The sequence below is a fragment of the Oryzias latipes genome, chromosome 3, assembly GCF_053564925.1.
Source record: "Oryzias latipes strain Hd-rR chromosome 3, Olatipes_Hd-rR_3.1".
Classification (NCBI taxonomy): Eukaryota; Metazoa; Chordata; class Actinopteri; order Beloniformes; family Adrianichthyidae; genus Oryzias; species Oryzias latipes.
Genome location: NC_136239.1, coordinates 18,356,461 through 18,372,683, shown reverse-complemented (window position 1 = coordinate 18,372,683; position 16,223 = coordinate 18,356,461). Strand labels below are relative to the sequence as shown.

General features: G+C 40.3%; 1 protein-coding gene across 2 annotated transcripts in view; it reads left to right on the top strand.

Annotated features, from left to right (window-relative positions):
* Positions 1-16,223, top strand: part of LOC101156479 (protein TANC1) — a 39,308-nt gene that overhangs the window by 20,790 nt on the left and 2,295 nt on the right. For both annotated transcript variants that reach the window (XM_020712897.3, XM_011490573.4), the window contains 18 exons: positions 2,449-2,680; positions 4,264-4,430; positions 6,128-6,436; positions 8,072-8,272; positions 8,361-8,464; positions 8,572-8,680; positions 9,010-9,132; positions 9,205-9,441; positions 9,618-9,827; positions 10,014-10,095; positions 11,268-11,401; positions 11,485-11,608; positions 11,697-11,872; positions 13,841-13,973; positions 14,261-14,290; positions 14,376-14,467; positions 14,542-14,688; positions 16,093-16,193. In XM_020712897.3, coding sequence (XP_020568556.1) covers positions 2,449-2,680; positions 4,264-4,430; positions 6,128-6,436; positions 8,072-8,272; positions 8,361-8,464; positions 8,572-8,680; positions 9,010-9,132; positions 9,205-9,441; positions 9,618-9,827; positions 10,014-10,095; positions 11,268-11,401; positions 11,485-11,608; positions 11,697-11,872; positions 13,841-13,973; positions 14,261-14,290; positions 14,376-14,467; positions 14,542-14,688; positions 16,093-16,193 — 2,711 coding nt within the window. The remainder of the gene's footprint in view (positions 1-2,448; positions 2,681-4,263; positions 4,431-6,127; positions 6,437-8,071; positions 8,273-8,360; positions 8,465-8,571; positions 8,681-9,009; positions 9,133-9,204; positions 9,442-9,617; positions 9,828-10,013; positions 10,096-11,267; positions 11,402-11,484; positions 11,609-11,696; positions 11,873-13,840; positions 13,974-14,260; positions 14,291-14,375; positions 14,468-14,541; positions 14,689-16,092; positions 16,194-16,223) is intronic.

Below are 16,223 nucleotides of genomic sequence, written 5' to 3'. Positions count from 1 at the left end.
AGCTGGATTTGGTGATAATAAAGGGATTAGAATTAAAGTGACAAACAGGTGTGTTGTGCTGAATTTAGGAAGAATTCATCATTTATTGCTTTATTACATTCCACCAGGTTTAGTATAAGTGAACTGAAAGATTTTCTTAATTGTTATTTGCGAATTGGCAAATTAAATTAATAGGAATTTTTCAAACATTTATTTTTTTTGTAATTTTGTAAAACACATATCATATATCCAATTGAAACAAAACCATGACCCAAAAATCTAGGTTTGAACCACATCGTGAGGAAATTGTTGCATTCTTGCTGCTAACCATGAAGAATAAGGGGCCTGGCATTCATTAACCCAACCATGTGGGTCATGTTGACTTCCTTATCAACCTAAAAGAAAATGGGAAAACTCATGTTCAATATTTTCTATCCTTTCCTTTATCCCCAAATCTCAAGCTGAAGTGGAATTGAATTCTGAGCTATAAAACCTTTTCTGACCAGAATACTTTCCAAATGGTGCTCTGTAATATTCTAAAGTGGAAGAAGAGCACACTGGGAGTCTTCACAAATACTCACGAGTACACAAACCTACAACCACAACGGGCACATACCTCTCTTCATGCTGTTGCTGAGCAGACTGCTGACTCACCTGCAGTTACTACAAACAAAAGGAAGATACATTTGTTTTTCTTTTTCGTTCCTAAGCCTGCTTCTTGCATAATGTCTAAAGGTGAACTTGAACCAGACCATCACAATGAGTATTGATGATGAGCGTCTGACAGAAAAACTGATGAAGGATCCGAGTTCTTACGTGTTATGAGTTGGTATGTTTCTGACATTAATGTCAGAGTCTTGCTCTGTTTTTTTAGTGCATGTGGAACACGCTGCTGTGTGCATCGCAAAGATGACATGGAAGCTTCTAAATTTACTAACTTGGCCTCAATAAGAGTTTCCATGGGAACTAGTCAGACTGCTTGTGATGGGAAGGATGTTTGCTCAAAAGCGGAAAAAAAAAATCATTGATGATGTTATATGTGGATTACTCATATCTATAGTGAGTTGTTTTTGTATCAAAAGACTCTTTGCACATAAGCAGAGATTCAAACGCACATTTTGATTGTTATGTGAAGAATTGGGTTGCCCACACTGGGCCACAGTTGGCGTTCTCTTGGACGCTCTACAGGTTTTTTGGATCCGTACGTGTGATGCATCTTTTCTGTGGTACATTACACTTTGCCTCCCTCAGCTCCCAAGCAAAAAAAAAAATGAATCAGCTCTGTGAGGAGCACTGCTGCTGACGCATTAGTTGCACTGAAGAAGACCTCATCTCCACTGCACTGTCAGTTTTGAACCATAGCCTAGCTGGTCCGCTGTAACTTATGTTTGAATTGAGCGATGAAAATGACTATTCTGTAATCGTAATTATAGTTGTTTTAGGTATTTTTCAGCACAGGCTTTTAATATACATTAGTTAATGGTAATACTAACGTTTTTTTTAAAATAACTAAACTTGTAAAATACTGACTACAAGTTTGTTCTTTTAAGCCATTCTTTATTATTCCTTACCATTTTTAATCCAGTTATATATTTATTCGTAAATTTAGTGTTTTCGTTAGCTGCTCTTGTACACATTGTAATATTAAATGGATTTATGACAAATGAATTGGTTAGTTCAAAAGGGGCCCAAGTCCAAGAGGTTTGTTTTTCCAGGAAATGATTTTAATTGCATAGCTTAATAGGGAGGCTACACCAAATGATACTTTACCCAGATTTACCCAGATTTAGCACCAGTTCATAGCTTACAAATGCTTTAATATGAAGCACCTTAATTTTATAATTTTAGAGAACTAGCAAACTAAAGTCTCTGGACTTGGGCCCTTCTTGAATTAAACAGGGGCGCTGCCATATTGGATAACTAGGGCTGCCATCTATGGGATGGCAGCACTAGTTATCCAATTTGAGATGCAAGAGAGGCCCAAGGAATTTGTGATGGAATTTTGCACTTAATGCATTTTAAATGTCAAGCATAGTCAATACATTACAACGGACTTGGGACTTTTTGCACATAATCAGATAGCTTTTCCCTTGAACACCATGGACCATATAATATCTCTATTTTGAAAAAATTGTGGACTTGGGCCCCTTTTGAACTAACCAATTCAATTATATTCCATTATTTAGGTTTCTATTGTTTGTCAGGCACAGGGGAACCCAGGTCTGGGTTCCCCCTGTGCCTGACCCCAGCCCAGTTAAAAGACATGGTTGTCTCAGGAACGACATTAGCCGTAAAAATCTGTGCCAAACCACCTGTGTGAATCAGTGAAAGCTGATTTGCTGTGGCAACTCCTAAAGGGATATGCCCAAAGGTGAACAACATTTGATATTCATTTGTATATTTTGCGAAAAACAAAATAAAGATACATTAATGAATTCTGTTACAGTTTATTCTCTTTTCCTCTGTCAGGTAGTAGCATACCATTTCTGCCAAGCCGACAACACCTACACCTGCCTGGTACCAGAGTTTGTGCACAGTGTCGCCGCTCTGCTGTCCAGAGCACCGCAGCTCGCTCCATACAGGGAGTTGCTGGCACAGGAGCCTCACTTGCAAAACACACTGAGCTTACGCTCCTGCGTTCAGGATCCCATCGTCGCCTTCCGAAAGGGTGTCATAGAGCCTCTTGCCAGCCTGCGCAAAGGTAATGAAATCCACATGCAAACACAGGCGTGCACACTTGGAGACAAAAGTCCCACTGCAGCATAAATACTTGCACTTTCACAAAGTGTATAAGTTGCGAGGCAGATAAAAATGTCAGTTTCCTTTATCCTGTAATTACCAAGGCTAATTCCATTTCCAGTATAAAGTATTGACTTCATAATGGGCCTATAGATCATTTTCTGCAGTTAGGATCAATTATTTGAAACAGTTGCTTGTCAAACAGATGTTTAGTCATTTCCACAGAAAAATTATGAGTGCTTTATTTGCCCTATTAAGTCATCGTCCCAGGGGGCTTCAAGGTCAGAAAATAGATGGGAGAGGATTCGAATATTATGATCTTCTTAACCAGCTTAAGCTCTTGTGATACCGTTAGTCAGCTATATGGATTTGCTATCACAACTAGGCCCTCCACAGTCCTTGTAAAGAAGGATTTTGTCTTCCGCTGCTTCATTACAGAGTCTAGAAGTAGGTGAGATCCACTCTTGTGAGTTAATGTTTGTGTTTGAGTCCTCACAGGCTGGCAGAAGTGATTTATCAGCTTATGTTTATGCAAAAAGATAAAGCACACTCTTTGCATTTTTAGTGTTTTACGTGCAGTAATACATCATTTAGACAGGTATTGAAATTAAATAAAAGACACTAAAACAATATGTGATGTATTACTGTGTCAGTGCCTAATTTTACACTACAAAGAGACAGTTTGGAAATACCGGTACATCAAGTAGTACTCATTATTTAACAGCTTGTAGAACCACCTTTGAGTTTCAAACGTAGACTCACAAAATAATCGTACCAATTATAGGTTCCTGATAGAGGGGTGATCTGGAGTGTATAAAAGTGTTCCCAGGTTTTTTTTAATTATGAGTCTTTCGTTTTTAGTTAAAATAAAAAAAACCTGTCATTTTCTTTAACATAGTTCCTGACCTAGAAAACTTTTTCCCTCAAGTTTCTGCAGAGCGGCGAGTAGTTCATTAGAAATTCACCTCTAAGTTGAGGGCAGGACTATTGGTGCCCCCTTCACATCACTTCACAAACTATGATGTACATGGATCTATTTGTCTGTAAGTGGATGCATCAGAATGAAGCGGAGCAGGCAGCTTGTGGCTTGTCTTAGTAGCTTTTACGTCACTGCTACAAACTTTTTCATTTAGTCATTTTTACTTCTTCGCCTGATTTACAATGATTTGAATAAAGAAATACTCAGAAATGCAATTTTAAGCTTAATTTTCGTTATGTATGTCCTTCATAAAGAGAAAAATGCTACAAAAACATGTTAAAAACACAGAAAAAAACACAAGTTTCATCTAAGTGGGTCTTTTTTACTTTTACTGAAATATCTCATTGTCAAGCGCCAGGTGGTAGGTTAAAAACTTGGTATGTAGGGATATGTAATCATGAGTTTTCATGGCGAAAGTCAGCAGGATTTGTTTTTTCAACATTGCATGGTAACATTTAGAACATCACCTATGTCTCATTTCATTATTATGTGGTCTTTTTAAGGTATAAAAAATACATATGAATATTAGCTTTTTTAATTTTTTCTTTCCTTCTGCATGTTTTCAGAGCGGAAGCTACCTGAAGAAGACTACGTCATACTGGTGGACAGTCTTAATGAGGCAGAGTTTCACAAACCAGACTATGGTGACACAATTGCAGCCTTCATCACCAAAATAATCTCCAAATTCCCAATGTGGTTGAAGCTGGTGGTCACAGTCAGAACAGGTCTTGTAGTGAGTATTTAGTTCATGATTTTTCATTATAAATTTTTATGCAGGTCATCTGTTCACACAGGGTACATTGGTTATTTTTTTATAAGGATTTTATTTTGTCTATTACGAATTCAAAAAGTGCTCATACTCCAAGGTTAACGTTGTGACTTGACTTGAATTTAATTTCATAAATTTCATTTAATTGCTAAGTAAAGAAGATAAACCATTTCTTGCACCTCCTACTCTGCCTCATCACATCTGTGTTTCCCTCCTGAGTCACTCTTGCTCAATCCTACTCACTGATCAGGCTAAAGTTGAGCTCGTGAAAATAGATGTTCTTGGGTTCAAATGTCCTGTAAAGCTGTTTGGCTGGTGCAGATGGCCCACAGTGGACATGCTGTGTTGTGCCAGTTCGAAGAGTTTACACGGCCTTTTCCTGAGTCCATTTAGTCGGCATCTGTCAAGTGCATTAATTCTCAATAGGAGTCATGTTCCTCTGTTGTCACGGTGACAAGTCTGCGTCTTTTTGACATGAATTCTCTGTCCAACAGGCTTGAGAAAAGTCATTATTTCACAAGCCAATCCATTAGAAGACTCCAGCAAAACTCTAACCCAAAAAGGAAAAGGTTATTCTCAGAAATACAGCAGCAAATGGGTCTGTTTTTTGGGCAGTTTTTTTTTGTGAATAACACTGAATAACAAAAAAGCATTACTGTAAAATGCAACAAAAAAAATCTTTCTGCTATTTGTGATATATCCAACTCACAATTCTATTTTAAAAACAAAAATATAATTTTGCCCTTGAGGTTTCTTTATCTTTAATATAATTTAAAAAACATAAAAGAACAATTGTTCTATGTGATACCAAATAATTTCAATTTAATATAGCTGGAGTGCTATTCAGAGCACAAATTCAGAGTCCTACTTTATACTTTCACTGCTGTGTTATAGGCAGTGTGGCATTTGGCAGTGTTGCTCTCTGTAGTCTGATGTATTTTTTTTCTCCAATCCGTTCGGTAATCCCACCAAACAGACACATCTGTCCACTGCTAAAGCCAAGCCTCCAAAGGCTGCATAGATTATGCCCTGGTAATACCAGTAGGCATCCACTGGTCTGAACCATGCCAACCTGCCAACTGGTTATGTAATTAGATTTGTGTCACAGAAGAGCACAAAACACTTTTAGAGTTCACTTTTCTTCAGAGGAAAGTCCTTCAACAAGTATTTGAGTTCTTCATGAGAAAAAAAAATGTCACAAAAAGATTTTTTTTTTTTTTTTTACAAACCTGGAAATTACACAACCAGGTGTTGCCAGGAGGTCAAGTGGACTGATGTCTGCGGCCACGAGCCAGGTGTGTTTGGCTGAACCTAATAGTCAGGGCTTTATGGTGAAAAATAGAGCTTACATTGAGCTGCGTAAGAGTGTTATGATCATCATCCCTGGTTTTGGCCAGTGTTGAGCAGTAGAGGATGACAGAGAAGAGGAGCTAAAATGTGGTTCTGAGAGAAGCCTGTGAGCAATGCTGGGGCTTGAGTCATTGTCACACTATTTACTGTACTGTATGCCATGGCTCTGTGTGACTCAGAGGCAACAGCATTTGAGGAACTGGTCTCGATTTTTCTGCTTTTAATTTCATCCCTCATGCACCAAAGATATGCAACCCACTGTTCTCTAAATAATCATATGTCCCTGCGTGAACTGTGACCTTCTCCTGCAGGAAATCACCACCCTCCTTCCCTTCTCTGGCATTTCTCTGGACATCCTGCCAGACAGCAGTGATCTGGGAGCCGACCTGAGCGACTACATCCATCACCGGGTTAGCAGCAGCAGCCAGGTTGCTGTGAACGTCACCACACCGACAGGCTCCGCTCCAGACCCTCTGCTCCTCAGCAAGTTCAGCAGCCACTTATCCACACGGAGCCACGGCTCCATCCTTTACCTTCAGCTCACCCTGGATCTATTCCACAAAGGGCACCTGGCTTTGAAAGGAGGAAACTACCTGGTTGTCCCTGTCTCTCTGTCAGAGGTCAGAAGCTGGCATTAGTCTTGTATTCTCACAGTGGGTTCTGTAAAGGTGAACTGAGATATATTGAAATATCTGATGGAAATTCATTTAAATCACAGATGCAAAGGAATGGTTAAAATGTGAACTGCTCTGAGTTTTGGTCCTTTGTTTTTGCTCCTCATCCGGTCGGATTCACAGTTTAACATTATTGTCGGTCCCTATTGAGAGCTGCCAGTTATAAAATGACCAGAGCCTGAGGACAGCTAAAAGAAACGTTGATCACTGCTTTTCAAATCCCAAAAAGATTCGATTAAACACAAAGTGCAAGAAATTCTCAATAGAGACTATTCTAAATGTCATTTTAATTATATGTAATCACAATATATGAGATTTATGCATGCTTTGAAATAGGTAGCAGTCAGTTAATGATGGGTTGTTGTGTAAACAGCATTGATTGGAACCTGGAAAAAAAGTAAATGCACAAAGAGAATCTTCAGAGCATTGAATTAAAAGTTGTGGATGTTTCATGTTTCTACTCTGCTATGATTGAATTTGTTGATCAGAAGCATGTTGTATGTGAACTTCAAGCATGGGATTCAACATGTTCAAGAACCCACAAACAGATTTGGTGATGTGACATTGCATTTCAGCTCAGATGAGTAGGGAAAGTGCAAACCATCATATATGATTTCCACAGACGATGCTGTTGTTGGTCCAGACAGTCTACTTAACTGTGAACTTACTGGAAAAACAATAACACTGTTGAATATAAATACAAGCCCTGTCTGGGTCATCAGGATTTTGGTGAATCATTGCAATAGAACACTGCTTTAGAAGATAGTAATCTTTTCAAATAATCTAGATATCGTGATTGGTAGTGAAAGCAGGGAACAGGTGGAGGAGGAGCTAGAGAGGTGGAGGTTTGCCCTGGAAAGGAGATGAAACACGGTTAGCCGCAGTAAGACGGAATATGTGTGTGTGAATGAGAGGAACCCAAGTGGGAGAGTGAGATTACAGCGAGAAGAGATGAATAAGGTGGAGGATTGGAAGCATCTAGGGTCAACAGTCCAGAGTAATGGAGAGTATGGAAAAGAAGTGAAGAAGTGAGTGCTGGCTGGTTGGAATGGGTGGAGAAAAGTGTCAGATGTGATGTGGAATAGAAGAGTTTCAGCTCAAATGAATAAAAAAGGTGTACAAAACTGGGGTGAGACCAGAAATATTGTTCAGACAGTGGCAGCGAGGAAAAGACTGGAAACAGAGCTGGAGGGAGCTGAGATAAAGATGCTGAGGTTCTCTTTGGGAGTGACCAGGATGGATTGCATCAGGAATGAGTTAATCAGAGGGAAAGCACATGTTTGAGGTTTTGGAGGTAAAGTCTGAGAGGCCAGAGTGGGATGGTTTGGACATGTCCACAGGAGAGGCAGTGAATATATTGGTGGAAGGATGCTGAATCTAGAGCTGCTATGCAAGAGGTCTAGACTCTAGAGGAAGACCAACAAGGGGAGGATGCAGAAGACCGGGTTTGTTGGCAGAAGCTGATTCACTGTGGCGACCCCTGAAGGGAAAAGCCAAAAGAAAAAGAGGATTGCTAGGGATGTTCAAGGATGTCAGTTTGACCTGTCCCCTTCTTTACTGTGTGTTTGCTCTCCCTGCTAGGTGTACCTGCTGATGTGTCGCCAGAGCTTTCCGGATAAAGACGTCTTTGAGCGCGTGCTTCCGGTACTAAACGTGGCTCTGGCGTCTCTGCATCCACTGACTGATGAGCAAATGTTTAGGGCGCTGAACGCCGGCGCTGTGAAGGGGGAGCTGGAGTGGAAGGACTTCCAGCAGAGATTAGACAGTTTGGCTGGATTTATGGTAAGAAGCAACTTAACAGGAAGGCCTCTTTGTGTGAATTGTCACATCTGTTTTTGAGTTGAATTCTTTTGGGATGCATGTCTTCCAGGTGAAACGCAGGGATGGTACTCGGATGCTGTGTCACCCCTCCTTCAGAGAGTGGCTCGTTTGGAGAGCTGATGAAGAGAGCAATGACTTTCTTTGTGAACCAAGGTACAACTTCTGCGGTCAAAATAATTGCTGCACAAAATAATAAGCAGTCTTGAAACAAAAGGAAGCTGTGACAGCAGAAAGATGTAACCAAAGCGCTGTGTGTACAGGAGTGGCCACGCGCTCTTGGCTTTTATGTTATCTAGACAGGAAGGAAAGCTGAACCGCCAGCAGACTATGGAACTGGGCCATCACATCCTCAAAGCTCACATTTTCAAGGTAAAACGAGAATTTATACATTTATGTTATTATTTATAAAAAAATTATATTTAATGTGTCGATGTCACAAAAATCTGTGTTTTCATGAAGTATTAGATGAGTTTAATCACTGCTTTAACCAATGCTAATCAAAAAGGCAAACATAAAAAACAACAATAATGTTTTATTTACTGTGATTAGTCTTTAATAGCGCTGCAGAATTGGCCCAGTTTTTAGATTTAACTAAATTTCTGCCTTTTTTCAATGTAAGCCACTGTCATTGTCATGAAATCATATAATGCTTTGAGACTTTTAAAGGATTTTAATATGTCTCTAATATTCCTTCTCAGGGTCTGAGTAAGAAGACTGGTGTGTCCTCCAGTGTTCTCCAGGCAGTGTGGGTAAACTGCAGCACAGACAGTTTATCTGCTGCATTGGCCTCTCTGAGGAACCTATATACACCTAACACAAAGGTATGCACTTTATGCACAAAATGGACAAATTCACAAAATAATACCCTCAAATTTATCTCTGTCTTTCTCCAGGTTAGCCGCCTGCTGATGCTCGGAGGTGCCAGTGTCACCTGGTGTACAGAGGTGATAGGACACGCCCCCATCCTGGCTGTTCACGCCCATCTGGGGCATGTGGAGATGGTTGCTTTGCTCCTTGAAATGGGTGCTGTTGTGGATGGGACCACTGACAGTGGCATGACACCTCTCTGTCTCGCTGCCGCAGCAGGGCACGTCGAAATCGTTAGCCTGCTCTGCAAGAAAGGCGCTAAGGTCTGTGATGCTTTTACGCAGGCAGCACAACGGACAACTGTAGGATACTGTTGAAAATGACAGAACATTGTACAACTCTGTTTGCAGCATTGGTTTCAGGATCAATTACTGGCATTGAATGAAAAAAATAGCCTTTTATGTAGGGGTTTCAGTCTTCTGCCATATTTCTGTACCAGGTGGGCCATGCTGATAAGAATGGCCAGTGTGCTTTAGTCCATGCGGGACTGAAGGGCCACGCAGAAATCATCACCATCCTGCTGGGCCAGGACTGGGGTGCAGAGCTTTCCAGTGACCAACAGCAGCACCACAGTAACGAATCAATGACTGGGAAAAGACAGGCAGCTCAGCAGGCGGTTACTGCGGCAGCCAGTGTGGGACACACACAGGTATGAACTCCTTTTAAACCGTCTGGTAAAAGTTCTCCTCGCATTGAGCACAAAGCTCGTCCTTGACGGAGTATTTCTTAGGTGCTCTTTGTTATTATCTGTGGTCAAGGTCTGTGTCTACTTTGTTCCATTTTCTGCACAGCGAGCCAGAAATAGAGGACTGTAAAAACTGTGTTTTTCCTTCAGGTAGTGAAAAGCTTGCTGGACTTGAAAGATGAACAGCTGGCAGTGCAGATGGACGTTCCTGACTCACTCTGGGGAGAAACGGGTTTGTTTCTCCTATCAGTCACACAGATCCATCTTCCGCACCTCTTTCTCTTCATCAGAGTGTGATGGAGCCGGGCTCAAGGGCATCTGTGTTACATGTCAGGCACACTCAAGCTCTCTGTGGATGATAAAGTTCACCTGTACACGGATACAGTAACACAGAGTTTCCATAAACAGCTTGCACCTATATATATATTTTTTTCTGATGTTCTCTTTCAAATCAAAAAAAATTATTCAGTCGCAATCACACAGAAAATCTTCCTCTGTACCAACCATTCTGTTATTTAATTGTAAGACTTTTACCTTCCTCACAGATGTGCTTATGCAGCCTGGAGAATTCTGTTAGATCAATTTCCTGAGAGCATGGTGGATGAAGCCTGCATGTCTGCCTGCAGCACCATTACACTGTAATTCTATTGTCCTGCCCCCTGCAGCTATGAAACAGAAAAGATGGAAGAATAAAATGACCCTCTTGTGTCCCCACTCCTCTCCTCTGGCTTTTTTTTTAGAATCAGCTGAGATTACTTTGTATTAGAGAGGATTCAGTGCTCTTGAACCAGGTTTTAAAAATTCTCTTTGGATCCAAAGCTGACTGTTTCTCGGTCCCACTCCAACCATCTTTTGATCTGTTGCAGCGTTCCTAGTGGTCTTTTCATTATAATTATGCCATTTTTAGACAAAATCAAAAAACCTGTGTCGTTTCCTAGGACATAGTTTCTGCAGTGAGGCAGTAGTTCATTAGAAATTCACCACTGAGTTCATAATTGATTTGCCCATTGAAGCATCAAGAAACATAAAGCGTATAATTTATTCTGGTTAAAAGCATCAATATTTTTTGCTTTTATCCCCCAGCTGCCTCATTAAATGCAGGACTTACAAACTATAAAAATGGAACAAGGTTTGTCAAAGTAACACAATCTTCTAAAAGCTCTTTGGAGATTTACTTTTACTGCAGTTTGTTTTCTTCCTATATGTTGAGGAAGTGAAGTAAAAAAAAAAGGGGGAAACTGCAGTTATCTGCAGTTCTGCTCCAGTGTGTGTGTATTAGACTGAATAGTGGTCACATTTTTAGTTTTTGTGTGGCATCTGTGTCTGTTCTCGTCTACTGAAATGTGTCAGTTGCATGTGTTTTTTCTGCCACGTCATCTCGTCTGCGTGCCTTCTCTCTGTCAGTGTTGAGCGCGGCAGCAGGGCGAGGGAGGACGGAGATGTGCGCCCTCCTCCTGGAGCGAGGAGCGAGGCTGGAGATACCAAACCGCAGAGGAATGGTACCTCTGCTTAGTGCGGCCAAACATGGACACACACAGGTGAACAAGACTGGACATGCTGGTTTAATCCTCAAATTTTTAAGGTTTTTTTTTTCAACATTTTCTCCTCCCTTTTGTTCCAGGTCGTAGAGTTACTCCTAAAGCAAGGTGCTGATATTAATGTGAGTGACAAACAGGGTCGCAACGCGCTGATCCTGGCTGCTGCTGAGGGCCACACCAGCACTGTGGAGCTGTTGATGTTAAAGGGTGAGAGCTCTCACCTTTGGCGGTGATTCTCCAAGTGTGTTTTCCCGATTGTCTGAGAACAGCGTTTGTGTTGTTTGTGGTCCCCCAGGTGCCACTCTGTCCTCTGCTGACCAGGAGGGGCTGACTGCACTTAGCTGGGCCTGCATGAAGGGCCAGAAAGGTGTGGCGCAGCTAATGGTGGAGGCAGGCGCGGACCTGAACCAACCCGACAGACAGGGGCGAACCCCGCTTGACCTGGCTGCTCTTAACAGCGATGCAGACACAGTGGGTTTCATGCAAGTTTTTTTTAATGGTTTAATGTTTATAATAAAAACATCTTCATCTAAAAATAATGTTTATATTTGGCTAAAATGACTCCAAATGTGAAGAAAGTCCTCTGAAAATCTGCTATAAAGTTAATGAACGTCTGTTATTATTGTCATTTTAAATTATTTTTGGCAGAAATGATATTTAAATCCTGTGCCCCGCAGCAATCACACTCCACGCAGAGTCAGAAAGCTTCAACCCAAGCCTGTCATTCACTGTTGATCAGCAGGAGAGGACTCACAACAATCTGATAATTAACTAAATTTTTAAGTGAGTGAAATGAAGCGGCAGACAGCTCAGTTGGTAATGTCTGCTAACGTAGCCCCATGTGCAGCATGTAATCAAGGAGATACATCAGATATCAAAAAGGGAAGGACTCCATCTTTCAAGGTTTCACTAGAATCCATAAAAAAATTATGATGCATACTAGTTATTAAGAAAACCCTCTCACTGCAAAAAAAAAGAAAGAAAAAAACACATCAAAATGCATAAATGAAGTAAAGCAATCTTGGGTTTGAAGTAATTCAGACAGTAAGTGGTAATAAAGCTTTGCAGGTCTCAGTCACACATTATTGAAGCAATAATGAGGAGTCATGTATAGACGCCTACTTACAAACAATGTAAATCTCATTTAATGAGGAATATGTAAATTAGTTTTATCTGGCCAAATCAGGCTCTTTTATCCTTCCATTGTGGATCTGGTTAAAGAAAAATAAAAAGGTTCTCGTTTTAAAAAGTAACTGAAGTGAGTAAGTAGTAAAATAAAATGTAAAGCAGACTGACTTAAACTTTATTCAACTTGTTCATAAACAGTTGAAAGACACCACATAAGTCTAACTAAAATAATGTGACAAATTTATGTGCACAGAACATCAATTGGAGGTGAACAAGTACAACCAGAATTAACGTACACAAGATTATAAAGCAGATTGTCTATTTTTGAAATACATTTCAGGATTTTAGGTGCACTTTATGGTTCAAAAAATACAGTAATGGTGGGTCACTTAATAATCTCTAATTTAATCTTTGTTAGAATTTTGGCTGAGATGCACCACAAATGGTTAAAAAAAATGTTTTTTTTTTTAACACTGTTGGCATTACACTACCAATTACTACATTTGCTGCATTGAGGTGATCCTACATGGAACATGCAGTCTTTTTTTTTTGAAAGGAAGTCATGTGAACTTCTGTTAAAAGTTATTTACCGGCTATTTCATTTATTGATTTTCTCTTTATATAGACTGAACAGGAAAGGCTTTTTTACATGTGATACCTGATCAGCTGTGTGCTTAGCTTTTGAATAGAGCAGACTGGCAGACCAAAAGTAAAACATATGGGACTATTTATGTATGGATGGGACTTGATTTCCATAATATGGAAACAAATTACCCAGGCATAGCTTAAAATGAAGCCAACTCTGCCACCAACATACAGACAGACCAGCAAATCAGAAACAAAATCATTTTTAAAAATTGATTAGTTAATTTTCTATGTGTGTCAAAAATGTTTACAAAATGACAAGCTGGTAATGCTGAGTCAGAGCCAATGACAGAGCTTCAAGAAGGGTTTTGGACAAAATCAAGGTGGAGGTGTTTGGTGATGTGTGCTGCAGAAAAGCACAAAATACAATTCCAGTAATGTCTCATACATGTCAAGCATGCCGGTGGACGTATGATGACTTGGGCCTGTTTTATCATTTGACTGAACCAAAGACTCTCCTTATAGTTAGACATCCCAGAATGACAATACTATTTTTCAAAAATGAAAGTTGTTGTTTTATGCATTATTTTTTGTAATGCTAAATTTACTTGATTTTTAGATTTGTTAAGGAGAAATGTATTTTTCTGATGTCCTCAAAAATGAAAGACATTTTTATTTAGATGGATTTAAAACACTGCTAAAATACTGTGATGACATTATTTTTAGGTGCATATCCTGGTGGAGCATGGAGCAGTGCTGGAGAGAGCAGACAACAGTGGAACCAGAGGTTCAGAGCGAGCAGCTGGCTGTCAGAACCCAGCTCTGGTGGCTTCATTGCTTAAAAAAGGATCCAAGACAAGTAAAAAGAATTATTTTGTTTTTATTGTATTAAAACTCAAAAATGTGAAATCAAGGAACGGTGAAATCAGAGATTTTTTTATTGCACATAACATAACTTCAACAAAAACAGCATACAAATCAAATCTTTTCTAAATGCTCACACTTGTATCTGGCTGTGTATAATCAATATTCATTCTCTTTTGTATTTCAGTCTGACTTATTGCTATAATTTATCTTCCAGTTTTATATTTTTTTCTCCGAGTCATTTTTCACCTCTTTTTTCTGATCTCCTTTATCAACCGAAAGGCTACAGAACGGCTCCACACGATCGATCAGGTAAATGATTTATGTGAGATACAAAGCAAGAACTCACAAGGCGAGACAGATAATATTAAGATGAGTGTGTGTAACATTCCATTAGGTCATGCTACATGGGCGATGGCTTCCTCCAAACCAGATATTCTCCTCATCCTGCTGCAGAAGCTAATGGAGGAAGGGAACATTCTTTACAAGGTATCCTAAAGGGATTTCTATTGGAAACTTTGGATTCGAGCTCAAAGTTGAGCCTCTCTGCTTTGTGTTTTTAGAAGGGGCGAATGAAGGAGGCAGGCCAGCGCTACCAGTACGCTCTGAGGAAGCTGCCTCGTGAGGGACAGGGAGAGGAGCTGAAAGGCCTCAAAGACCTGCAAGTCTCCCTTTATCTGAACCTTTCTCGTTGTCGCAGGAAGACCAATGTAAGCGCTACAAAACTGCACAACCACTATTTAACATTGCCAGGTTTACTAGAGTGCAGCAAGACCAGTCAGGCGAGGTCAATGTTTCTCTAGGATATATGATTTATTTCTAGGATGACTGCAGTTTTATGTCAAGATAAAGCAAATCTTGTGATCAGATTTAAAGTCCCTCTCTGATCATCTTTTTATCTATTTTAAAAGCGTTCTCAGTGGTCTTTTTATTATAATAATGACGTTTTTTTCTACACTGTTTCTACACAGTGGCAGTAGCTCATAAGAAATTAACCTGAGTTGTTTGCAGGACTTTTGACACAAAGCAAGCCCGCCCCCACTTCCTGTCATCCATCCAGGCTGTCTCCCGCTAGCCTACAGCCCCTCACACCCTCAAGCTAACATTACTGGTGCAACAAAACAAAGGCATGCATGGATCTAGTTGCCTACAAGTGGATGCATCAGAATGGAGCACATCAGGGAGCTTGTAACCCGCTGCTGATTGTAGCTTCTACATCACGCATTCAAGCTTTTATCGTCTGCTCCTGATTCACAACAATTTTATGAAAGAACTACTCAGAAATGCAATTTTAAGCTGAATTTTCTTAATACATGTCATCCATTATCAGAAAAATGCCCACAAGAACGTGTTTAAAACACCAAAAACCCAGTTTTCATTAGAGTGGGTCTTTAATACCTTTGTGGTGAACAGCTTGAAAACATAGAATCAGATGGTGACTCAGTAAATAGGCGTGAGCTGTTGGTGTGGGGAAAGATGGGTGTGGCCAGCAGCTATAGGTCTGACGCCCACCCTAGTGGTTATAGATGTCCTAACAGACTGTGTAAAAATGTCATCCTGGGGGTCGCTGCAGCCGATAAATGACACAGATGATATGATGTGATGAGATCGCTCTGTTTGGCCAAGCGGAAGCTCTGTCTGTTTCTTTTGCTCCTCTGCATGAAGTTATTTACAGTAGACATTTAACTGGGGTAGCTAAATGTCCGCGTTATAAGACAAGTCAGTCGGCGGGGGCCAGCAGGGAGACTACATGACACCGCCATTAAACATTTAGCAGCAATGATCACAATCTCACAGCCAAGTATGTCATTTTGACCTTGCTCCTCTGAACCAAACCACGAGACGCTGAACTTGTTAAATATACCCCTGCTTTTCTGCCCCTGCTTCTGTCCAATGTCAATACAGAGAGTCATCAGTCACATATAATGAAGATGAAAACAAACGCTTTATTTATTGGAACCACATTAAAACATTTCTTCATCTTAACACAGCCTCCAGTCAATCTTCCATTCAATCTCATTGCCACTCTGTTAGCTCTGTGCTGCATTTTATTACTTTTTTTTTTGTTTTTAAATGTTACTCTTCACCTAATCCTCTGTTGTGTCTTAAAACAGGACTTTGGCATAGCTGAGGATTTTGCAACAAAAGCTCTGGAGCTTAAGCCCAGGTCCTATGAAGCCTATTATGCCAGAGCCCGAGCCAAGAGGAGTAGCAGGTATTTTAATGAAGTGCGCGGTTGTTTTTT